We start from the raw sequence: 24854 nt of genomic DNA on the forward strand, positions 1-24854 counted from the left end.
CCTGGGCACATGAGTACATGTATGCATAAGAGTACATGGATCCACCCAGCAGCTCTGTATTTATGCCATATGAAACACATGTACCGCACACATTCATTTTGGTGTGGAAATTTCATAGTTCAGAATATACTAGCGTGTATACTAAATACAAAAATACCTCTGATATTATGCCGCTGTTTTCACATAGATGGCCCTTATCATGTTCATTTTGATTCCGATTTATTTAATACTTTACTATGTATTGGAGATGAGGACTGAAAAACCATTGCCTAGGACTCTAGTCATAAACCTTGTTCATACTGTGAATGTTTTCCAGCACCGGGGGTTGGGGGGGGAAGGGATAAAGGGGCACGGGTGACATTCAGATCATGCTAACACAATCAGGGTTCCTGTTCAATGTTCTGTTGTGGGTCACAGAGAGAAACAGAGAAAAATGAAGGTAGATAAAGACCCTATGGCCTATCCAGTCTGCCCATCCATGCCATCTACTCTCCCTTTCATTCCCTTAGAGATCCTATGTATATGTCCCAAACTTTCCTGAATTCAGATACAATTTTCGTCTCCACCACCTCCACTGGGAGGCTGTTCCACGAATTCACCACTCTTTCCAAGAAGAAGTATTTCCATAGGTTACTTCTGAATCTATCCCATTTCACCTTCATCCTATGCCCGCTCATTCCAGAGCTTCCTTTCAATTGAAAGAGACTCCCCTCCTGTACATTAATACCTCGTAGGTATTTAAACATCTCTATAACTCTGTAATGATACCATATATAATGCAACTATCAAGTAAGACCATGTACCCACGATATCCTTAACCAGCTCATGGTTCCTTTACAGAGGCCTTGAGCAACTGCACAGCCAGCCTGGTGGGCAGAGAGATCCATGATAGCAATGACCCCTGTTTCACCTGCCAGTGTAAGGTAAGTCATGGGATTTTCTGGCCATTTTCTTTTCCATTGGTGCTTGAGTGAAGGGAGATGTTGATTCCTGTATAGACTACAGAAGGTCATTATCCTGAGAAAACTCCCTGAAACTGAGCCTCACTTCAGCTTTGTCACTGATGCTGTGTATGACTGAGTGAGTCACTATGAGGGTATTTCTATAAAAGAGCGTCTATTATGACTGTATTCTGTAAAAACAAAAAGATATGTATCTACAGTGTGAGGCAAAAAAGTAACCCCCCCTAGAGTTCTTTGCCATTTTCTCAGCTGGTGGTGGGAGGCGGGACTGGTAGTTGGGAGGCGGGGCTAGTGCTGGGCAGACTTATACCGTCTGTGCCGGGGCTGGTGGTTGGGCGGTGGGGATAGTGCTGGGCAGACTTATAGGGTCTGTGCCAGAGCTGGTGGTGGGAGGCGGGGTTGGTAGTTGGGAGGCGAGGATAGGGCTGGCCAGACTTATACGGTCTGTGCACTGAAGAGGACAGGTACAAATAAAAAAGTAGCACATATGAATTTATCTTCTTGGGCAGACTGGATGGACCGTGCAGGTCTTTTTCTGCCGTCATCTACTATGTTTACTATGTTTAATAAGAAATTTTGCGTACTTATTTAGTTATCATACTTATGTATTACTATTAAATAACATTTAATTATCTTAAGCTATGTTACTAATATTTTAGCGTTACTACCCAGCGATTTTTGCACATTTAAAATGTTTGAGCTAAAACATAGCAAAATAACATCATTCAAACGATACAATTAACAATGTGTCAGAATTTCTCAGTCACTGTGAATGCTCAAAGTGTCCACCCCCCTCCCAGCTTTAACACAGGCCTTCAGTTGCTGTGATAGGCCTTTGATAGGCCTCCAACATTGCTCCCCAGACAAAAATCTATGTGACTTTGACGTCATTAACAGTAAGCTGGTACCCTGTTTTTTTCCCCCAAATAATCAATCATAGTTTTACAGTGCAAACATTTAAAATGTGCACAGATTGCTGGGTGGTCACACTAAAAAGTCTGTATCTGCACCATTTTTAAAGATAATCTCATTTCACTCATCACATAAGCATAGATAGTAACAAATACTTAAACCAGCCGAAGAGGTGGTGAAATCGACTGTGAAGAACATCGGTAGATTATAATATTTTATCATTTCTGCATGTAAATGGGCACCACGCCCATGCTCCGCCCAAACCCTGCCCATATGGAGACCTTAAACAACCTCACATCTCTGTTGGGCACACCACGGTAAGCAATAGCTCCCGATGTGCAAACGTCATATCCTGTGTGAGGTTGTTTAAGGTCTCCTGACGAAGTAATAAGGAAACACGGCCAGTGTTGGGACCAGAGATATGTTGGAGAATCGTCTGTTGGAATGTTTGAAATATTCACTCAGATGATGTGCGACATTGAGATAATTATTTGAAATTGGACTTCCGATTCAGCTGTTGAACATTTCTTTGCCGGATGCAGAGTGTTTGGAAACTGATCAGCTACAAGTGAAATCTTAAGTATGCTCTTTACGATCTCTGCATGTACAGAGTTTGGAATGAACAATTATTACAATCATTTACCGTTGAACATCTTATGTTGGATGCAGACACGTTTGGAATATAATTAGTAAAAACATACTTGTGATCAAGATTTTCACACGGTATCCACAACGGGACAGAGGAAAATGTTGGACATAATTTGCTTTTGATTCTGTTTTTGTGTTTTGTATTTTTTGTATGAGTATGTCAAAATGATAGAGAAAAATATATGAATTGAACAAATTGAACAAAATATTTGAGATTTTTATTATTGGTAAGATAAAACAAAAGTAAAGATTAGTATATTAGTCACTATATATGGATATCTAAATTTGATTGGGCTAATTATTGTAGATTTACCCCTGAAATTGGTATTAAGAATGCATATTCATTAGGGATATCCTGAAAACCCAACTGACTGGTGGTCCCTAGGACAGGTTGCAGAACCATTGATCAAGAATATATGTAGTCAGCATACAAGGCAATCCACGTGAACATGATGGTAAAGTTATAAATTCTTCTTCAATTCTATGTCTTTCTATCCCAGGACCTGACATGGGTGTGTGTCCACCAGGGATGTCCTTTCCTGAGCTGTCCCAGCACAGAGCAGTTCATGCCACATAACTCATGCTGTCCAGCCTGTGATGGTAATGGTTTTTTAAGTCAGACTCTCACTCCCCTCTCTAGGTTGTGATACTGAATTTACAGATCGTGTGGTCACTAAATAAATTAATAAGTGATGTAGACAGCAGCTGAATATCACCACTATCTGAATAACTTTTTCACCTGCCTTCACTCAGGTTGTTTGGTGATTTAAGTGGTCTTTTAGTAACTGAAACTGTAACCGCCAACCAATGAAGACTCCTTCTAGAACACACTTGTGGTTCTGTTCTATTGTGGTTTGTCAGTTATAATAATTAATCTTTTTGTTTATGGAGGAAAAAGCCTCAGCCTGTCTGTGGTCAAAACCAACTTGTATATGACTCATGGGCTCCTTCTTCATCGGCTCAAAAAACCTCCGAGGTGTTTACATAAGTACAAAAGTAATGCCACACTGGGAAAAGACCAAGGGTCCATCGTGCCCAGCATCCTGTCCACGACAGCGGCCAATCCAGGCCAAGGGCACCTGGCAAGCTTCCCAAAAGTACAAACATTGTATACATGTTATTCCCGGAATTGTGGATAACATGTATAGAATGTTTGTACGTTTGGGAAGCTTGCCAGGTGCCCTTGGCCTGGATTATTATATTTTTTTCAGTATTAATCAATTATGCTTCAAAGTACTTGTCATACCAGATTTAAACACACGGCACTAAGCATATAGCACTTATCTTGATCATGTGTCCGACGGGTCTCGTCTCGCCTGTATTACTGGCTTTATCAACGGAATTACTTATGCATGTGCCTCTATCTAAAAAACAGACAAAATTCCCGGGTGAGTGAGACCAAAAAGTCTTTCATCTTTAACAAAAGCTTTACTAACTGTAGAATGGCTAAAAAAATCAAGACATGGAGTTTCACATATTTGTTTGGGAAGGACAGACAGACTGCCGGAGCCACATTGGTGAACATTACCAGTGTTAAAGTATTTTGACTAGAATGTTTCCGGGGTTTTGCCTGTTGCTAATGTGGGAATTTGGCCAAACAGCAGGCAGAACGTTTTTTCCTGTCTCTATATACTGGTTAATAGGCATAACCCACAGGTTCGGTAGGACTCAAGGAAAGAAAATTAGCAGGTACAAATTAATTTCTCCTTGATCTTTTGCTGACCTACTTTCTTCTTTTCAGTAATTTCTTGCTAGCTCTGTTCAGTTTGTATTCCTATACACAGCACTGCCAATCCATCTCAGTCCTGACCTGTATAAGCCCCTACTACGACTACTAATATTACCCCCTACACACAGTTCCGCCCATGTACCTCAGTCCTAACCTACTAGATCAGCATAGAATCGCTCTGCCCGTGCACCTCAGTCCTACCTTCCACACCCCTCCTGTTTCAACAGTGAGCCCCAGCACATAGCTCTGCCCAAGCACCTCAGTCCTGACCTGCTCCAACCTCTGCTGTTTCAGCACTGAGCTTCTGCACGTAGCTGTGCCCATGCATCTCAATTTGACCTGTCATACCCCCTGATATTCCAGCTGTGAACCAGTCTACCCAGCTCTGCTTGAGTTCCCAGTCTGACTTGCTACACCCTCTGCTCTTGAGCACTGAGCTGCTGTAAAAAGCTGTGTTCGTGTACATCAGTCATGACACATTTCAGTCCAGGGAACTGTTCATTCTAAGTTTTCAGGACACACAGGCCCATCAAGGCAGTTCAGTATTAGCAATAAAGAAGTGCCTATCCTGTCCTACTGTGTATGGCCTGTCCAGGCATGAGTTTATATGTTTAGTGTATCCTAGGGAGACAGTTTTCTTTTTTTTCTTTCTCTTCTTCAGAGTGTGTAATCGAGGCAGAAAACCGACGGGTGTCAGATGGCGAGATCTGGACAGATAGTACGGATGACTGTGTTACCTGTACCTGTAATGTAAGTGTGGGCGTCAGGCAGTGTTTCAGGGGTGTCACGACTGTGCCGCAGGAAAGGCTGGCCGGAATTTAAATAAATGCTTTTTTCAGGTTTGTGGCTATTATACACAACAAAGAAATTGTAGGAGAATAAGCAGAGTGCTTGTGCATTTACGAAATAGCATGAGCAGTGCAAGTCAGATCACCCATCTTCATTGCATTTAGGGGCCGATTCACAAAACTCACTGGGGCAGCAACGTGCAGTTTTGACCGGTTCTAGCTGGTTTAGCGTGCAAGGCAGGGGCGTAGCCAGACAGCAGATTTTGGGTGGGCCTAGGCAAGAAGTGGGTGGGCACCAAGTGTTCTCCACCGCACCAAAAAAATATCTCAGCTGGTAGAAAAATGCTTCTCTCCACCTTGGCAGTCTGCAGCAGACATGCGCTGAAAACTGAGCATGCGTAGGTGCCAGTATCGTGGAGAGCAGCATTTTTGTTACCATCAGGGGGAAGTCTTCAGCTGGTAGAGATTGGGTTCCCCACCAGCTACCGCTAAATGTATACTACTGTTGGGTGGGCCTGAGCCCTATGTGGGTGGGCCCTGGCCCACCCAGGCCCACCTGTGGCTACGCCACTGGTGCAAGATAGTCAGCGAGTAATACACAAAGGTAATGCAGGTGAAAACGAATTCATGAGCTCCTATCACCCTAGTTGCTCATGCTGCTAAGTCTACAAAGGTGATCAGACCCTGGTAAATTTGGTTCCACCTCAACAAAGCCTGACAGGGAGAGGGAAGGAGCAGCCCATTCTGCTCCCAGTACAACTGCAAGGCTCTTCTGGGAGTCCAGGCAGTTAGAGACATTGTCCAGTCAATCAGCATGCAGTTCTTAATTCCTTTCTGCTGAAGTCTAAGAGGATATCCAGTTGGTAAAGATTCATTTCAGGAAGGGGGCGTGAGGTGTTTGCCTGAGCTATTAGAGGAGTTCCTTGGACGTGATTCAGGAACCGTTTAGGGACATGTTTCCAGATTCCCCTCTGTCACTGGGAGTAGCAGAGTTGAGATTAGAACTGAGGTAAAAAGAGGCAGTAATTTAAGATCTAAGTGAATTGGGATTTAAAGAAGACCTGAGCCTGGGGGGTTCCAAGATAAGGTGAAAACACAGGAAGATAATGGTCCCTGACTTTAGATAGATTGAAAGGAACCCTGAGGGTTTGGCAGATATTGAGGGGTCCTGGAAAGAGACATGGAGATTCTGTTGCATGATTAACCTGAAAACATTTTTATTTTATATGGAATCAAGAATAGAATGAGTCACAACACAATGTTTTCTCCAAGAGCTGAGGGAGAAGCGGGTTTGGACAGTAATTTTAGGAAAGGAAGGATCCGGAAGGGTTCTTTGCAGACTAAAGGCAAGTAGCAGTTCAAAGAATAAGTCTACTGTAATTAGAGGGTATGTTTTTATTCAAGAGGTAGAGACCTGGGAATACAAGGTGAGATAGTGAAGTACAGAAGAAGAATCAAGTTACTTGTAGGAAGAGTCTTAAGAAAGATATTTGAAAATGGAAACAAAGGACATGTGTCAGGAGACCCTGTGCAAGGAAAGGATGTTAAGCAGAAGGCATCATATGAGACTGAAAAAGAGGAGCTGGATGTTAAGGGGAGGTGTGAGACGTTAGAAAATAGAGAATAATGATCAAAGTCATATTGGTGTCCTGCATTTATTGTCACTCTCTCTCCTTCTCAAGCTTGGACATGTGGAGTGTCATATTCAGGAGTGCATCCCTGTGCTATGCCAAGATGGGCTGGTAAAAGTCAGGACCCCTGGAAGGTGCTGCTATGAGTGTCAAGGTACAGAACCACTCCTCTGATTCTGAGTCTCTTCTCCTAATCCCAACCTAGATAATCTGTCTTCTAAACAGAGAACCCATGTCTGAATCTAGTCTATGTAATCTGGCCTCTAATCTGAAGAACCCATTTCTGAATCCAGTTTAGGTAATTTGTCCCTTAATCCAGAGGACCCATTTCTGAATCCAGCCTAGGCAATCTGGCCTCTAGTCCGTAAAACCCATTTCTGAATCCAGTTTAGGCAGCCTGTCCACAAATCTGGAAGACCCATTTCTGAATCAAATCTAGGTAATCTGGCCTCTAATCCGGAGGACCCATTTCTGAATCCAGTTTAGATAATCTGGCCTCTAGTCCATAAAACCCATTTCTGAATTCAGTTTAGGCAGCCTGTCCACGAATCTGGAGGACCCATTTCTGAATCCAGTCTAGGTAATCTGGCCTCTAATCCGGAGGACCCATTTCTGAATCCAGTTTATGGAGCCTGTCCACGAATCTGGAGGACCCATTTCTGAATCCAGTCTAGGTAATCTGGCCTCTGATCCAGAGAACCTGTTTCAGAACCCAACCTAGACACCTTGTACTGCAATTCTGAAAGTCTTTCCCTTCACTAAACCTAAGAAACCTTCCCTCTAAATCCAAGAACCATCTTCCAAGCACAGATAGTTTTAAAAGCCCCTTTGACAAATGACCTATACACAAATGGATCTGAAAACTATAGCTCATGGGCCTGATAGTCAAAAGCAAATATTGGGATAATGGCAGCTGTTATCCATATTTTCACTAGCTGCCACTCTCCATGAACTTTCAGTGGCACGATACAGATGGTGCCGCTGAAAATCCTTCCAGACTGCCTTGGGCAGAGAAGCAAGTGATCCGAAGAGTGGTGATATCCAGTGCACTATCCAGATAAAGCCAGGACAATCCACTTTGCACAGATATTCACCACCACTCACTATTTAGATAGCAGTTCTGAACATTCGTGATTAATTTCAGCACCACGGCCAGCATTTAAATATTGACCCGCACATGTTTATTCTTCTGGGTTTAGGGATCTCAAAATGTCCAATAATTCAAGCTCTCTACTGGAAAGGGTTCACTTAATTAAAGGAGAGGATATTTAAGCTGGATTTACAATAAGGGATCGAGGATTAGAATACAGGATGTTTTATCACTATGCTGTTGATATTTAAAATATGTGCTTTTATATCTGTTGGAAACCCACTAAATATGGCAGCTTCTGTGGTGCGAGGTTTGTGGTGGGTACATGTTTTCTCATGTACTGTGTGTGTTTTGTGCCTTGTTTGCTTGTGAATAATGGGGTCTTTTTACCAAGCTGCGGTAAAAGGGGTCCTGCTCTAGCGGCAGAGGCTGTTTTTGCCACATGATGCGGCCTTCTTACCGCAGTGGGTAAAAAGGCTGAAAAAAGAATTCACCATGCGGTAAGATTTCACTTACCATGTGGTCATGCGGGGGGGGGGGGGGGGGGGGGGGGGGTAGCACTTACCACCACCCATTGAGGTGGTGGCAAGGGTTCCCATGCTAACCCAGCAGTAACCGGGTAGTGTGCGGTGCAGCCTGATTACTGCCAGGTTAGCACCTGCGTAAATATTTTTCGAATATTTCCGCCAGCACTGGAAATGTCGCACACTGGGGCTGGAACTACAGCTGGCGCCCGAGTTGGGATGGCGGTAGCTCCGGATTGACGTATGGTAAGCCTGCGGTGGGCTTACTGGATGGGTCATTCCATGTCAAGTGGTCTGGTGGTCCCTGCGCGGCCATCACGGATTTCAATGAAATTTTCTGTGAACATTCATAGATGTCTGCAAAATCCAACGTGGAAAACAAACCAGCAGATCAGTATAATATCCAAAAAGACTTTATTGAGGATACCGTGTATGAAACAAATGCCCGACACAGGCCGTGTTTCGCCCAACAATAGGGCTGCGTCAGGGGCTAGTCTGTATCTTTCTTAATTAAGATTGGTATCAAATTATATGTCAAAACAAGGATATAAAGGAACCTTCTTCATAAAAAACCAGCATGAGCAGCATAAAATAGAATATCCTGAATGACGCCAGATAGACAATGAATAGCCTGCTAACGAAAGATACAGACTAGCCCCTGACGCAGCCCTATTGTTGGGCGAAACACGGCCTGTGTCGGGCATTTGTTTCATACATGGTATCCTCAATAAAGTCTTTTTGGATATTATACTGATCGGCTGGTTTGTTTCCCACATTGGTAAAGTTTTACATTCGCCGATGCAATACTTGCTGAGATATAGTAATCTGTTTGACCTTCGCGCAGGGACCACCAGGCCACTTGACATGGAATGACCCTGTCGCTTTGTAAAAGGGCCCCAGTGTGCGTTTTTGTGCGGTGCAAGCTTGGTATCTTGGCCTGATCAGTCCTTGGCGCTCTGTTCTTTGCATCCTCTCTCTCCACAGATCCAAACATGTCCTGCTCCTATCAGGGCCAAATGTATCCGTCCAATGAGCACTGGGAAGTGGACGAGTGCACATCCTGCACCTGTGTGTCGGGGGAGGTTCACTGCCAGAGCGAGCGCTGTCCTCAAGTCTCTTGTGCTGCGGTATGTCTCAAGCCTGTCTCTTCTTCAGCACTGAGCAGAGAGTGTGTGTGTTAGAGAGATGCACTGCCAATGGTAGTATTGTCTGTAGGTCTCCTGCAGATTCCTGCCAGCAATCTTTGGGCTGTCCTGGCTGCTCAGTAATAACGCTACCCTTATCACAGATGTTGCAGAGAGCCTTGTGAAGGTGGCTGCAGGCACCTGCCTTTTTAGGAACATCAAAAGTATATAGACATTCACCTTGTTCAGCCTCCTTCAGATGAGTGGAGTTGAACGGGTAGATGTGAAGCATCTGTTCACGCTTTCCAAAAATACTAGGGGGCATGCGATGAAGCTACAATGTAGTAAATTTAAAGCGAATCGGGGAGAAAACGTTTCTTCACTCAACATGTAATTAAACTCTAGAATTCGTTGCCAGAGAATGTGGTAAAGGCGGTTAGCTTAGCGGAGTTTAAAAAAGGTTTGGACGGCTTCCTAAAGGAAAAATCCATAGGCTGTTATTAAATGGACTTGGGGAAAATCGACTATTTCTGGGATAAGCAGTATAAAATGTTTTGTACATTTTTGGAATCTTGCCGGGTATTTGTGACCTGGATTGGCCACTGTTGGAAACAGGATGCTGGGCTCGATGGACCTTTGGCCTTTCCCAGTATGGCAATACTTATGTACTTATGACAGTGTGATCGTTATGCTAATATTTATTCTTCCAGTGTCACACCTATAGATAGCCATGTGCAAATTAATAACCCATGATAACTTTTTCCTGCTTCAAGAAAGTCATAAGCTACATGCAAATAAGAATATAAATTGCCAAACCAAGTGAGATGAAAGGTTTTTCTAGTTCAGCATCCTATCACCCAGCAAGCTTAGAAGACATATGTAAGATGCAGGGTGCATGTAGCATCATTCATCCCATGTCAGACTCTTCCACCTTCTAGCTTTCATGGTTTAAGGAAGTCGTGAACCCAGGCTGAAATTCTTCCAGACGATTTTCAAAACGATTTAATCGGCCAGTAATGGCCGCCGACCGGTTAAATCGCTTGTTCGCAGCTATCTGGTCATTTTCAGTAGAGATAACCAGTTAGGTACCACTGAGAATGACCGGTTAGTGCCAAATTCAAAAGCAGCTAACTTCTGGGCATGCCAGGGGCAGAGCTTGGTTTAGTACCAATATTCAGTTCCTCACCGCATAAGTAAACCACTTCAATTGGGCCGCCTAAATAGCAGGCCTATCTTTAAGCGGTTTGACTCAGCCGGCTGTGTGTTAGCGGGCTCCAAAATTCAGTGCCAAAGCCCGGCAGGGTCTGGCGTTGAATATCAGGGAATAATGCCAGCAGGGGACTTCATAACGCTCACCGTCGCCAGCTGAATATTGGGGGTCTTGTTACTTTTCAGTGTGTGTGATTTGATTTATATTCTTTAAATTTCTTGAATTTTGTCTGCCTAACTATTCTGTAGCGAGGAATTATGCAGAAGGTCACACACCAATTAGCGAGCAGAGAGAGGATAGTATCATCGCTTTACTGTGCTGCCAGATTAGACTTATACAGTGCCCTGTTGCTGCCTAAGAACCATTGGCGTTTATTTTAAAAATTTATAGACCGCACTATCCTACAATTCTAGGTGGTTTCCAAAATACACACACAATAAAATCTTTACAAATAAGGCAATATTCTTCAAACACATTAGACAGGACATAAAATAAAACACTACAGAAAAATAAAAAAGAATAAGATTAACATCAGTCCTTAATTGTTAGCAAAAGCTTGTGCAAAAATCTGAGCTTTTGCACAGAAAGTTTGGCCACCATTGTTCTTTTTCTGGGAAAGTGTCTGCTGTATTCTTTTGATAAAAGATGACCTCCAGGGTCCTTGTCAACATGGAAAGGTGCAAAGAAATATTTTTATTTTCCAATAATTGTTTTTGATGCCTGTGTTTTCTCTGTTTTTCTTATTGGCTCCTAACAGCATCAGTCTCTTCTCCTCAGGTTTATGATGTTTAGTGCTTATGCCAACCCCCCCCCCCCCCCCCCCCCCAAAACAAGGAGGTCCTCACAATTTCCACAAATAGGCAAGCAGCAACAATGAGGGTAAAGTGAGGAAGGTTCTAAATGACCAAGGCGAACAAGGAGTAAGAGCGTCCCAAGAGTTTATGTGCCAAAAATATACTGAAACAAAGACCCTATGTGAGCTGTATTTTGGTACAGAGCTTTCCTCAGGGGTCGTGGCAGTGCAAGTAAAGTAAGCTTCGCAGAATCTTTAAATAGGAACAAAAACTAAAAATGCGCTATAGAGCAGAGTGACTAGCCGCCTCATAATCGAAAGTCAAAGGCGTCCAAAAAGCGACCCAAATCGGAAGATGGGCATCTTTTTCGCATGGGTGCCCAAATCGGTATAATCGAAAGCCGATTTTGGGCGTCTTCAACTGCACTCCGTTGCGGAAATGGCCAAAGTTGACGGAGGCATGGTGAAGGCGGGACTGGGGCGTGTTTATCGGCCGAGGAGAGATGAGCGTCCTCGGCCGATAATCGAAAAAAGAAAGGCGTTTTAGCGCGAATTTGGGTCACTTTTTTGGACCCTTTTTTTTTCACCAACAAGTCCCAAAATGCCCTAAATGACCAGATGACCACCGGAGGGAATCGGGGATGACTACCCCTGACTCCCCCAGTGGTCACTAACCCCCTCCCACCCAAAAAAAACAACTTTAAAAACTTTTTTTTTCCAGCCTATATACCAGCCTCAAATGTCATACCCAGCTCCATCACAGCAGTATGCAGGACCCTGGAGCAGTTGTTAGTGGGTGCAGTGGACTTCAGCCAGGTGGACCCAGGCCCACCTCCCCCCCTACCTGTTACACTTGTGGTGGTAAATGGGAGCCCTCCAAACCGCCCCCAAAACCCACTGTACCCACATCTAGGTGCCCCCCTTCAGCCATAAGTGCTATGGTAATGGTGTAGATTTGTGGGGAGTGGGTTTTGGGGGGCTCAGCACCCAAGGGAAGGGAGCTATGGACTTCAGAGGTAGTTTGCTTTGTTTTTTTAATTGTTACAAGTGCTCCCTAGGGTGCCCGGTTGGTGTCCTGGGATGTCAGGGGGACCAGTGCACTATGAATCCTGGCCCCTCCCACAACACAATGCCTTGGATTTGGTCATTTTTGAGCTGGGCGCCTTTGGTTTCTATTATCGCTGAAAAACGAAACCGCCCAGCTCAAATCCGCACAAATCCGATGCATTTGGCTGGCATAAACCGTATTATCAGAAAAAAGATGGACGCCCATTTTTTTCAAAAATACGGTTTGTCCCGCCCCTTCATGTACCCGTTCTCGGAGATAGACGCCCATGGAGATGGGCGTTCACGTTCGATTATGCCCCTCCACGTATCTCTGCCTTCTGTTTCAGGAATTTTTTCAAAGCTTTAGGAGAGGAGGGCAATGATGCATTTTCTTAGTACAGAAAGATCCAGAGCTTTTAGGATAGCACCTACTCCTCCCCGCCCCCCATCAGTTTCTTGAAGCTCACTCTGCAGCTGAGAAGCACTCGGTTTACCTCAAATCTTCTCACACTGTTTTAGGATGAGACCCCAGCACTGATTCCTGGTATGTGCTGCCCACACTGCATCCCACGCCCTGCCACTTGCATTGCATTTGGAGATCCACACTACCGCACCTTTGATGGCAAGATGTTCCACTTCCAAGGCTCATGCACGTATGTTTTGGCCGAAGACTGTGAGGGTGGAGACTTCAGGTGAGAAACTCAATATATGATGGAGAATATCCATTATTCATCTCGCCACTCCCACCCTCATCCTTCCCCACTGTAAATGAACCCATGGTATACATTTCATATCCGGGAACATAGAGATATGGGAAGTATAATAGCAATGTCGATATTTGGCAGGGAGAAGATCAGAGAGAGACTGAAAGGTAAGGAGAGCGATGCTACAACAGGAGACAGAGGGAGAGAGGCGGGGAGTTGGGCAGTGTTGGCATTTGGTGGAGGAGAGAGGGAGAGAGAGCATGGAAGGTAAAGTCAGAGAAGGTATTTGGTAGGGGGAATGGAGTTTGGGAGTTGGGGTAGTGGTAGCATTTGGTGGGGGAGAGAAATTGGAATGTGAAGGCACTGAAGATATTTGGTAGGAGAGAAAGGGAGTTTGGAAAGTAGAGGGCAAGTGGGAAGTAAAGAGCAAAGAAGGTTGAGGGATTGAGAATGATGATAGCATTAGATAGTCTCAGAAGATTGGAACTGATTTCACAAATGTGAATTGTGAGGCCATTGGCCTTGGTAGTGTGGGTGGCAGTCTCTAGCTACTGTATTTATATTATGTTTCTTTATTTTTATGTCAGATGATTATTATGTGATATTTGTTTTTAGGTGTGTTTTGGATATTAGCCTAGCTCAGTTGAACCTAGAGTTTTGGTTATGAGTTTTGTTATGAATTTTTATCATGCGACTTTTAAAGCAGCCATTGGATTTTCAGCAAAGACTAAATGTAACAAACTAATAATACCGCTCTGTGGATTGCCCGCAGTCTGACACTAGGCAGGAGCTCTCCTTGCCGTCCCATGCATTGCCCTCACCTGTTTCTGTACTCCTCAGCATCCATACCACCAATGATGACCGAGGTCGTCGTGGGGTCTCCTGGACAAAGGAGGTGACTGTGCTGATTGGGGACGTGGTGGTACAGCTGCTGCAAGACTGGGTTGTCATGGTGAGCACCCACCAAGAAACATAGAAAGCCCCTCATTGTGCTGCAGGCACCTGTCTAGTCCAGGTACATGCCCCTTAGGGCCACCTAGAAACCAAGTACTAGCACAATACAATGTAGCGTATATGTATGGTAGTGTCTTCCATGCAAACGTGTTTTAAGATGCCTTACAGTGGCACATGCAGTAACATCACGACAATGTATCATATCAAAACAGCAAGGGAGAAGAGTTGAGTCTTAGGACCAGGGACGTAGCTAGACTTCGGCGGGAGGGGGTTCCAGAGCCGCCAACCCCCCCGCCGCCACTGCTGCCGCCACCACCACCACCTTTGACCCCCCCCCCCAGTGCCAACCCTTTTGACCCCCCCATCCCACCACCACCAACCCTCTCCCGCCACCGCTGTCGGGTACCTTTGCTGGCGGGGGTCCCCAACCCCCACCAGCTGAAGTCCTCTCACAGAAACAGAAGCCTGCCCTTGCAGATCAGCAATGCGGCTGCGCCGGAGAAGAGGACTTCATCTAGCGGGGGTTGGGGAGCCCCACCAGCAAAGGTACACGACGGTGGCGGCGAGGGAGGGTTGGCGGCAGGAGGGGGGTTTGAAGGGGTTGGCGACAGACCAGGGCCAAATCTACGGGGGCCCATGCCCCCGTGGCCCCACATAGCTACGCCCATGCTTAGGACTGGATCTGAAGAGCGAGAAATTGTTGGCGAGGCAACAGACAGGGAGGGCAGTGATAATGCCAGAATCTTCTGCTGCTCTAGCTACAAAGACTTGAGGCAAATTCTGGAACATGAGGTCAGCCAGGGGGTTTTCATAGAAGTACCGAGGATTCAGGCAACAATTGTTCAGAGTGCTACAGAATAACTGACTAGAGTAGAAGTATGTGTCATGATTTGATTGCGTGTTCTTTTCTGATGGGTGTGCACATGGGTAGAGTTTGAGTACATTGTGGGCGGAGCACACAGGTACATGCATAGAAGGCTTATCATTTACATGCATCCATGCTAACATGTAGGTGCAGCATTTACACCAGCCTATGGGATCACCCTATTCCTATGGGTGTCTCTAGTGTTTAAAACGTTAGCGTGCCTTCATCGTGGAATAGTGGCTGTAGATCTTTTATGATTCTTCTCAATTTTTCTAGCTATGTCACTACAAGGGGGATTCTCTCTGTGGTTTTCTTTGCATTGTACAGCAATAGGTTTTCCATAGGTATTTTAAGGGCAGAGGCAACATTTTTGGAGATTATTTTGGGGTTGTAGTTTGAAGGATTCAGTCAGGATTTTGAGGTGTTTATCTCTGTCTCTTGGGTCAGAGCAGATATGATGGTATCTTGTGGCTTAGCTGTGTATAATGGATTTTTTTTTGTATGTGAAGGGTGGAAACTGGAGTTGTGGAGGAGTGGCCTAGTGGTTAGGGTGGTGGACTTTGGTCCTGAGGAACTGAGTTTGATTCCCACTTCAGGCACAGGCAGCTCCTTGTGACTCTGGGCAAGTCACTTAACCCTCCATTGCCCCATGTAAGCCGCATTGAGCCTGCCATGAGTGGGAAAGCACGGGGTACAAATGTAACAAAAATAAAATAGATACTATTGGAGATTCTACATGGAATGTTGCTACTATTGGAGATTCTACATGGAATGTTGCTATTCCACTAGCAACATTCCATGTAGAAGGCTGCGCAGGCTTCTGTTTCTGTGAGTCTGACGTCCTGCACGTACGTGCAGGACGTCAGACTCACAGAAGCAGAAGACTGCGCGGCCACATTAGTGATCTGCAAGGGCCGACTTCTACATGGAATGTTGCTACTATTTGAGATTCTACATGGAATGTTGCTAGTGGGACTCTGGGCAAGTCACTTAACCCTCCATTGCCCCATGTAAGCCGCATTGAGCCGGGGTACAAATGTAACAAAAAAATAAAACTGCATCTGTCTGTAGGTTTCCTGTATACAGATGTTTATATATAGCCATTGCTAATGGAGACTGTGGTGTCTAAAAAATAGACTTTTTCTGGGGAGTAGTTAATTTTGAATTTTATTGTAGGATGGTATGTATGTTTGATAATTTTTATTGATGACATCGCACAGACAGGAAATAATACAATCTTCTAATCTCAGTACAATGTGTTGTCAATAACCACTTTGAGTCAAATCTTCGCTTGTCTTTGCATCATCACATTTAACATTTTCAGAACTCCCCATCCCCTTCCCTTCCTGACTTATTAGCAAAATATAGTGCTGTTACGTAAAAGTACATCTTAGCCTTGAAATTTACACAAGCAATAAATCATATTTCCCATGTAGCAGTCCCCTCCTACCCCCCTCCCCTACCCCACGTGAGCTGCTTAGATGTTCAAGATATAGCTGCGACCTCTAGAAGGCAGTGTCAGCCACAACGGTTCCCATTGCATGCGAAATTTCTCACCCGCTTCAGTATCCAGGGAGCGGACACCACATCTCTCAAGTTTCATCTGATAAAGTAACTGTGTTCTCCAGTAGACCACTGGAGGTTTCGAGTCGGACAGCCAAAACTTCAAAATGGTGGAGATCCCAAATAATGTCGCCAAGCACACAAATCGCTTAAACCCTTGGGGTGGCAATCCCGAAAATTTAAATTTATAAAACAAGAGGAGGGGATCGCAGACCACGGAGCACCCCCACATTTGTTGTAATGTTTGAGTGATCTCACCCCAAAATTCCATTGCCAAGGGGCACAACCAGAACATATGACCAATACCGGCCTCCCCTCTACCACACCTGGGACAGGTCCCATCGCAGGACTCTATCATACGTGCAGCCCTCTTTGGAGGTATATATGTTCTTAACAAAAATCTATATAGTCGCTCGCGCTGTACGACCGACACCTGCAGCCTATATAGCTTTTTTATAAAATCTTTGCATATGTCCGTCGTAATTGCAGCTTCCAGGTCTGTTGACCAATCTTGGGCCAAGCGCACATAGTCTATTTCAGAGGTAGAATCCTTTAATTGCTGGTGATGGAACCTGAGGGGAACTGATAACTGGGCGCCCAGTGAATATGTCTCCTTCAACGTGTCTATTACATCCTCTGTTAGGTCAGTCCACTTCAGGGATGCTATGTAATGTTTTAATTGAAGATGTTCAAAGTAATTACCCCCCTGTATCCCAAATTCCTCCACTAGTGTCTGAAGGGTTTTTATTTTCCCCTCTTCATCAACTACATGTGACAGATAAAGGATGCCCCGCGCTGCCCATTGTCTAAAAACGCTGTTCCCCTGTCCTGGTGGGAAGTCAGGATTATTCATGATAGGCAGTAGAGGAGTGGTTTTGGCCGTAAAGTAATGTCTCCTACACACCCATCGCCATGTGTTTCTAAGGGATTGCAACAGGGGGTGCCTCTGAAACGCGCGTGTTGGCAGTCGGTTACCCGAGTGTAATAAATAACTGAAATGTGTCTCCGGAAAGATAGTAGTCTCAACTTCAGTGACAGAGAACTCCTGGGTACCCCGATACCAGTCGTTAATATGACGCATCGCACTGGCAATTGCTAAGTTCCGCACGCTCAGAAGTCCCATCCCCCCCTGTTCCCTCGGGGTTGTGATCACTGTCATCGACAATCTGGGGCGTTTCCCTTTCCACAATAGCCCCTGAATCTGCCTATCCAAGGCTTTTTCATCCTTTCCTTTCAAATACAGGGGTAGCTGCTGAAAAAGATAGAGCCATCTCGGGGCTATAAGCATATTAAAGAGAGCAATACGCCCCCATATAGATAATGGTAAGGTCTGCCACAGGGATAATCTGTGTTTCGTACTTTCCATCAGAGGACCTACATTAATTTTGTACAGGGAGGACATATCCTGTGGGATCATTATTCCTAAATATTTTAGAGCCCGATCCTCCCATTGCAACGGAAAGGCTCCCTGCCACCTCTCACGTACAACTTCATCCACTGCTAAGGCACAGGACTTTTGTAGGTTTAAAGAAAAACCCGATAGCTCACCATACTCTTCCAGAATCTCTAGGGCTCTCTGCAGTGAGGGCTGTGGGTCACGTAAAACCAAAAGGATATCATCTGCATACGCTAGGGTTTTGACCTCCACCCCTCTCATCTGTACTCCTTTAATCTCCCCAGAGCCATTTAAGAGTCGTAGCAGGGGCTCCAATGATAAATCAAATAGGAATGGGGACAACGGGCACCCCTGCCTCGTTCCTCGTTTGACGGGGAACCACTCCGATCGATTTCCGTTTGCTATGATCTGTGCCCCCAGTCCTGCATAGAGTACCCTAATAATCTGCATGGCCTCTCCCGGGAATCCCACCCATTCCAGTAATTGAAGCAGATATCCCCAATTATAGGATGGTATGTATTGAAAGAACTGTGAAATTGTTTGAGTTTCTTCCCCCTCAGTCCAATCATGAAAATGTCATCAATATGCTGGTAGTATTTTAGAGATTTAGTTTGATATGTATTCAAAAGTATCTCTTCTAGTTGTGCCATGAAGAGGTTAGCATATTGGGGTGCCATTCTGGTGCCCATCGCAGTGCCCATGATTTGAAGATAGATATCATTGTTAAAGTGGAAATAGTTGTGAGTTAGAATAAACAATTAATTTTGTAATAGTTTCTGGTGAGTATTGATGATCCAGGGTGGGTGCTCTTAGGAGTTTATCACATGCAGTTATTCCATCATCCATTGTGTTGTGACCAGAAGGGCACCTGGTGGTAATAGTTTTTAATTTCTTCAGAAAATCTGTGGTGTCTTTGTATGAAACACAAGACGAACAGCTTCATACAAGACACCATAGACTTTCTGAACAAATTTAAAAAACATCAAGCAGTTACCACCGGATGCCCTTCTGGTCACAATGGATGTAGAATCATTATACAGCAACATTCCCCATGCAGATGGCATTAGCAGGAAATAGAAACCATGATTGGTAGAAGAAGGATATCATTATCTACTCCTATAAAAGTGGTCCTCAGATTGGCCCTGTAGAGCTATGATCAAAGAGATGGGAGAAGAAGAATTTAGTGATAGGAGAGTAGCTAAAGAGAGGACGTGGGTAGTGGTGGTCCTGAAGGGCTGTGGTTGACAGTGATCCTGCTGTGTGTACTGAAGCTGAGATTTATTGTCTTGCTGTGTGTACTGAGAGGCTGAGGGTAGTGATGGTCCTGCTGTGTGTACTGAGAGGTTGAAGGTAGTGGTGGTCTGTTGTGTGTACCAAGAAGCTGTGAGTAGTGATGGTTCTTCTGTGTGTACTGAGAAGCTGTGAGTGGTGGTGGTTCCATCATGTGCATTGAGGTTCTTCAGGTAGTGGTGGTTCTGCTGTGTACTGAGAAGCTGTGAATGGTGGTGGTCCTGGTATGTGTATTGTGATAAGGTTAGTAACCGTGGACCCAAAGAGAAGCAGCTAATCCCTTAACTACAATCCCCAGAATCCCTTGTGAGAAGGAAAGAGAGGGGTAGACCTAAAAGGGCGGAAGGAATTTCTAACACCACAGGGGGAGAAGTAGTTCAGTGCAAGGTGGGCCAGTTACTCCCTTCCCCACTAGAGGGAGAAGAAGAGAAGAAGCCCAGTTCCCCTGGCTGCAAGAGCAGTATATAATTACCCCCAGCTGTGAAAAGGGAGGAACAGATTTTCTGAAAGCTCCCAGCTACCAGGATGGAGGGGAGACTTACTCAGTGAAGGAATCCATGGAGTATGTGGAGGAGGGAAAGGACCTTCCTCTAGAACTTCCTTGCCTAAAAGAGCAGGATACCATGGATTGGGAGCATGCAAACACAGTCCTTTCCAGCACATAAAGGCAGTGTGGAGGCCACAGACCTTGAGGTGCTGTAAAGTGGGAGGTGAACTGCCAGCCCTACAAAGAAGAGGAAAGGTGAATTAATTATTGTTTTTCCTTTGAAGAGATTTTCAATGGGAGTTTGTTTGAACTGATTGTGATATAGAGAAATGGGGGCTGAACTGTTAATGAGTCCTTCTTAGCAGGGAGGGAAGGTCCTTCTGGGAAAGAAGAGGGCAACCCCCACCTGGCCTTCGGGGGTGGGGGCGCAATGGAACTGAATTTTGCCTGTACTTTTTGAACTGGGTCTGAACTTTTTTTTTATGGGAACTGAATATTGACTGGGCTTTTTAAGCTGGGCCTGAACTTTTTGGAACTGCATTTTGATTGTGTTTGGAGAACAGAGCTTGAATTAAAACTTTTTGCCCTAAGCCCTAATTAAAGTGTTGAACCTCACAGGAACCCTATGTGCGGAACAGGACTTCCGGTTACATTCCCGGAGCTGAAGTGTAGGACCCCTTTACAGTATTGAGAAACTGAGTGGTGGTGTGGTCCTGGCGTGTGTACTGAGAAGCTGTGAGTGGTGGTGGTCCTGGCGTGTGTACTGAGAAACTGTGAGTGGTGGTGGTCCTGGTGTGTGTACTGAGAAGCTGTGAGTGGTGGTGGTCCTGGCGTGTGTACTGAGAAACTGTGAGTGGTGGTGGTCCTGGTGTGTGTACTGAGAAACTGTGAGTGGTGGTGGTCCTGGTGTGTGTACTGAGAAGCTGTGAGTGGTGGTGGTTCTTCTGTGTGTACTCTAGGTTGTAGGCTGAGTGTCCTGGTGTGTATGCAAAACAGTTGAGGGTGATGGTGGTCTTGCTATGTGGACTGACTCAGTGTTACCCTATTGTCTTCTAAGGTGGATTATCAGACAGTGGACCTGCCCTTCCTGAAGGAGCCATATATCTACATCGAGCAAAAAACCAATACAATCCTCCTGAACACAAATATTGGAGTCAAAGTAAGATGATGCGGAAAGAGGGTCCCCAGTCTGTTCTGGAGCCAGATGCATGCAGGAGGCTTTTATCTTCACTAATGTCAGACATTGGGAGAGAGGTTCCTAATCTGTACAAAGATGGGGTTATATTTCTTCTACTTTGTTTAGTACAGTCGCTACAGTAACACTTCTCCCTTCCTGATTCTGCCCCAGGTCCTTTGGAATGGAAAGTCTCATTTGGAAGTCAGTGTGCCTGGGACATATAAGGGCAACATGTGTGGGCTGTGTGGAAATTTCAACAATTACCCGCAAGATGACATGCGGGTCCGCACAGGGCAAATTGTACAGTCTGAAGCCACCTTTGGGAACAGCTGGAAGGTAAGTGACTCCTGGAAATGATCGAGATCCTTATACTTGGATAAGAAGATAAGAATAGCCATACTGGGTTAGACCAATGGTCCATCTAGCCTAGTATCCTGCTTCCAGCAGTGGCTAGTCCAGGTCACAAGTACCTGCCAGAAACCCAATTAGTAGCACCATTTCATGCTACCAATCCCAGGGCAAGCAGTGACTTCCCCCATGACCGTCTCAATAGCAGACTATGGACTTTTCCTTCAGGAACTTGGCAGTTGAGTTCTCCTGGAAGGGATGAGGACCCTCATACCTGGCCAGCAGGTGAATGACTGTATCCGTCTATCCGTGTCTTTCTCTCTCTACATCCTTCTATTATTTGTTCTGTTTCTGCAATATGTACACATTACACTAATGTAGGGGTGGGAAGCCATGATCTTTGAGAGCAACAACGCAGTCAGGTTTTCAAGATTTCCACAATAAATATGCATGAGATATATTTGCATACAATGGGAGCAGTACGTGCAAATCAAAACCCAACTGGGTTGTGGCCCTCGCGGACCATGGTTTCCCACCCCTGCTCTATTGGATCTAAGCTTTCCAAACCTATGCTCAAGACAAGTAACATTCATGTACGGTAGGTATTTCCCTGCCCCAGAGAGCTTACAATCTAAGTTGCTACTAAGGCAATGAAAGGCTAAGAGATGTGGGATCTGAGTCCCAGTTTTCTTGGTTCTCAGCTCTCTGCCTAATCACTAGCCTAATTCTCCACTGTATGCATTGGCTGACTCATTTTCAAGTATACAACAGAAACTGAATTAATATGAGGGAAGAGAGAGAGATCCTGTATTCTTTCATCCTCAGAAGCTGATGGTAAGGGCCATGTTTCCACTGGTGGTGATCAAGACATGGTGAGTTCCCATACAACCTCACTGGCTTTGTTGACTGTCTCGTGCAGGTGCAAAGTGACAATTATACCAGTCAGTGCTCGGATGGCCAGGACATAGAGCCATGCAAGGAGGCGGGGTACCGCGCCCACAAGGAGGCCAACATCAAGTGCAAGACACTCAAGTCCAAGGCCTTTGAGAGCTGCCATGGCGTGGTAGCTCCAGAGATGTTCTTCGCATCCTGTGTCTATGACCTGTGCGCCTGTGGCTCCAGCGTAGATGAGTGTCTGTGCGACGTACTGGAGGCCTATGCTTCGGAGTGCCGGGAGGCAGGGATCATCCTGCAGTGGCGATCTCCTTCGCTCTGTGGTAATACACAGTCCCTCTGCTTTATGAGCTTCCAGCTCAGCTGGAATTTTCTGCTACTTTGTATCAGATCTATAGGCCTTTGCAGCACTGTACAGATACATAAGAGATACTTTGTTGAACTTGCAGTCTACTCAAGGCACATAGATAAGAAAAAAAGAGACTTGACTACGTTATTAACTCCATGAAGCAGAAATTGTATCGTATGCATCTCTACAGTGCTATGTGGGTCTGGAAGCTCTATACCAGGGGCGTAGCCAGACACCCAATTCTGGGTGGGCCTGGGCCCAAGATGGGTGGGCAGAAGAACCGCACCCCATCCCATAGGTGATTTGGTCTCTCCTCTCACCTGCATGCCATATGGTCTCTCAAATATCCCTCCTCTCCTGCACACCTTTTACATTTCAGATTTTCAGTGAGGAGCAACTAATACACACATCATTCCCACTGATGCAGCTTCCTGTTTCCGCATAGGTGGGAATATGTCAGAGGGAAGGCTGTGGGGGGGGGGGGGGGGGGGGCAGGTGTAATCAGTATGTATCAGTCGCTGCTTCCTGCAGGCGAAGATCTGCTATTTTTAAAGTATGCAGGAGGGACAGTTGTTGGGATTTTTCAGCTTGGGAATCTCTGCCAGCCACATCATAGGTGTGCTGCTACTGGTAGGCCTGGGCCCACCCAAGCCCACCCTTGGCTACGCCACTGCTCTATACAAATCATAACGATAATAAATATCCCTTTTGTCAATATTTAAAACTATCCCTCCTTTTTCCCTCCCCTTCCCTCTCTCTTTCTTTTTTCATCTGTTCTCTTACACCTTTAGTCCTCTCTTCCCGTTCCCATTTATCTTTCTCTTTTTTTCTTCCTCTTATCTCTTCTCTGCTTTCTTATCGATCTTCTTTTCTTGCTTCCCCGTTTCTCATTGTTCTTATCCTATCTTCCTTTCTATCCTTTCCTCATTATCTCAGCTTCTGTTTTGTCTTACTGCCTCTATTTACCCTCTACTCCTCTGTTTTGCTTTTCTCTTTTTTGTTATCTCTTCTGTCCTGTTTCCTCTTTCTATCCCTTTACCTACTAGTTACCCCTTTCTCATTTTTCTCTATATCTCATTTTCCCATCTTTTCTTCTTTCTTACCCCCCACCCGCCCAGAATAGCAGATGGTGCAGGTTATACATTTTTTTATAAATAAATCTTCCTCTTCCCATTCCTTTCTCCAAGTTTCTCTTTTCTTTAATTTTTCTCTTCTCTTTCTTTTCTTCCCCATGTTTTTATCTTTATTGGTCTCCCATATTTCTCCATCATCTTGGACAACTTGACTTTTGTTCTTCTCTGGAAGACTGCAGTAGCCCAGGCTAATCGTTTGTCTTCATTCTTCCATACTGATCTTTCTCTTATGTCTCCCTTCCTTCACAGCTGTCGGCTGCCCTCATGACCGCGGTTATGTCTTTGATGAATGTGGACCTCCCTGTCCGAAGACATGCTTCAACAAGGCCGTCCCATTGGGAGTGATAGAATCCCACTGCTTCAAGCCTTGTGTCCCAGGCTGCCAGTGCCCTGCTGGACTTGTGGAGCACGAATCCCACTGTATTCTTCCCGAAGCCTGCCCCAAAATTATCTATGGTAACCTATGAAGGCCAGTCATGAGGAAGGAAATCCTGAAATGCCTCTATTTCTTCTCCATACCTTTTTGCTGCCATAGAGCCCATGAATATCTACCTGGATTGGACTTTGATCACTCCTAATACTCTTCAGAGCAGCAAAGTCACCAGGACACGGGACTGTCAGAGAGCCCTGTTCCAGATACACAAGTGACAAGACTTCCTCACCTGTCAGTGCTCAAAGCCAGTTGGAAACTGCTTTGGTATGGCCATGGTATACCTCAAATCAAGGGTAAACAGATCTATCTTTGTTTACTTGTGCTTTTTTTCATCCATTCATATTTTATTCTGTCCTTTCCCCTCTTTCCTCATTTCTACCACCTTCTTCCTCTCCTCACTACCTTATGGATAAAGACACATTGATCCTGATGAGGACCAGCTAGGTGAAGTCCTTGCTTGCATTCCAGGGTTTGTTGCTATGACTGTCCTAATAACGAGATGGTAATGGAATGAACAATGGAAAAAAAGACCTACCCAACAACAGATGAATCCTGTATACCTGAAGACTTTGCTTAACCCAACAAAAGATACCTTTACTTGTTTTTCTTGTTTTTCAGTATGTAGATTCCCCTGTGCAGGGCCTGTTCCAACCTGTCAGCACAGCTCCAGGCCTTTGATGTGGGCAAGACATTGAAAGTGGCAATAAATGTCCTTTCAAGCAAGAACGATCACTATTACTACTACTACTACTTAACATTTCTAAAGTGCTACTAGGGTTACGCAGCGCTGTACAGTTTAACAA

The 24854-nt window shown here is 45.1% G+C and overlaps 1 protein-coding gene across 1 annotated transcript in view; it reads left to right on the forward strand.

The window, feature by feature from the left end:
- KCP (kielin cysteine rich BMP regulator) overlaps positions 1-24854 on the forward strand; it is a 198599-nt gene extending 173745 nt beyond the window's left edge. Inside the window, exons 42-52 of the mRNA XM_030216418.1 lie at positions 841-923; positions 3023-3122; positions 4913-5001; positions 6722-6824; positions 9269-9411; positions 12978-13150; positions 14003-14114; positions 20775-20876; positions 21066-21230; positions 22162-22459; positions 23868-24854. Coding sequence (XP_030072278.1) covers positions 841-923; positions 3023-3122; positions 4913-5001; positions 6722-6824; positions 9269-9411; positions 12978-13150; positions 14003-14114; positions 20775-20876; positions 21066-21230; positions 22162-22459; positions 23868-24085 — 1586 coding nt within the window. The 3' untranslated portion in view covers positions 24086-24854. The remainder of the gene's footprint in view (positions 1-840; positions 924-3022; positions 3123-4912; positions 5002-6721; positions 6825-9268; positions 9412-12977; positions 13151-14002; positions 14115-20774; positions 20877-21065; positions 21231-22161; positions 22460-23867) is intronic.

Source organism: Microcaecilia unicolor, chromosome 10 (genome assembly GCF_901765095.1).
Source record: "Microcaecilia unicolor chromosome 10, aMicUni1.1, whole genome shotgun sequence".
Lineage (NCBI taxonomy): Eukaryota > Metazoa > Chordata > Amphibia > Gymnophiona > Siphonopidae > Microcaecilia > Microcaecilia unicolor.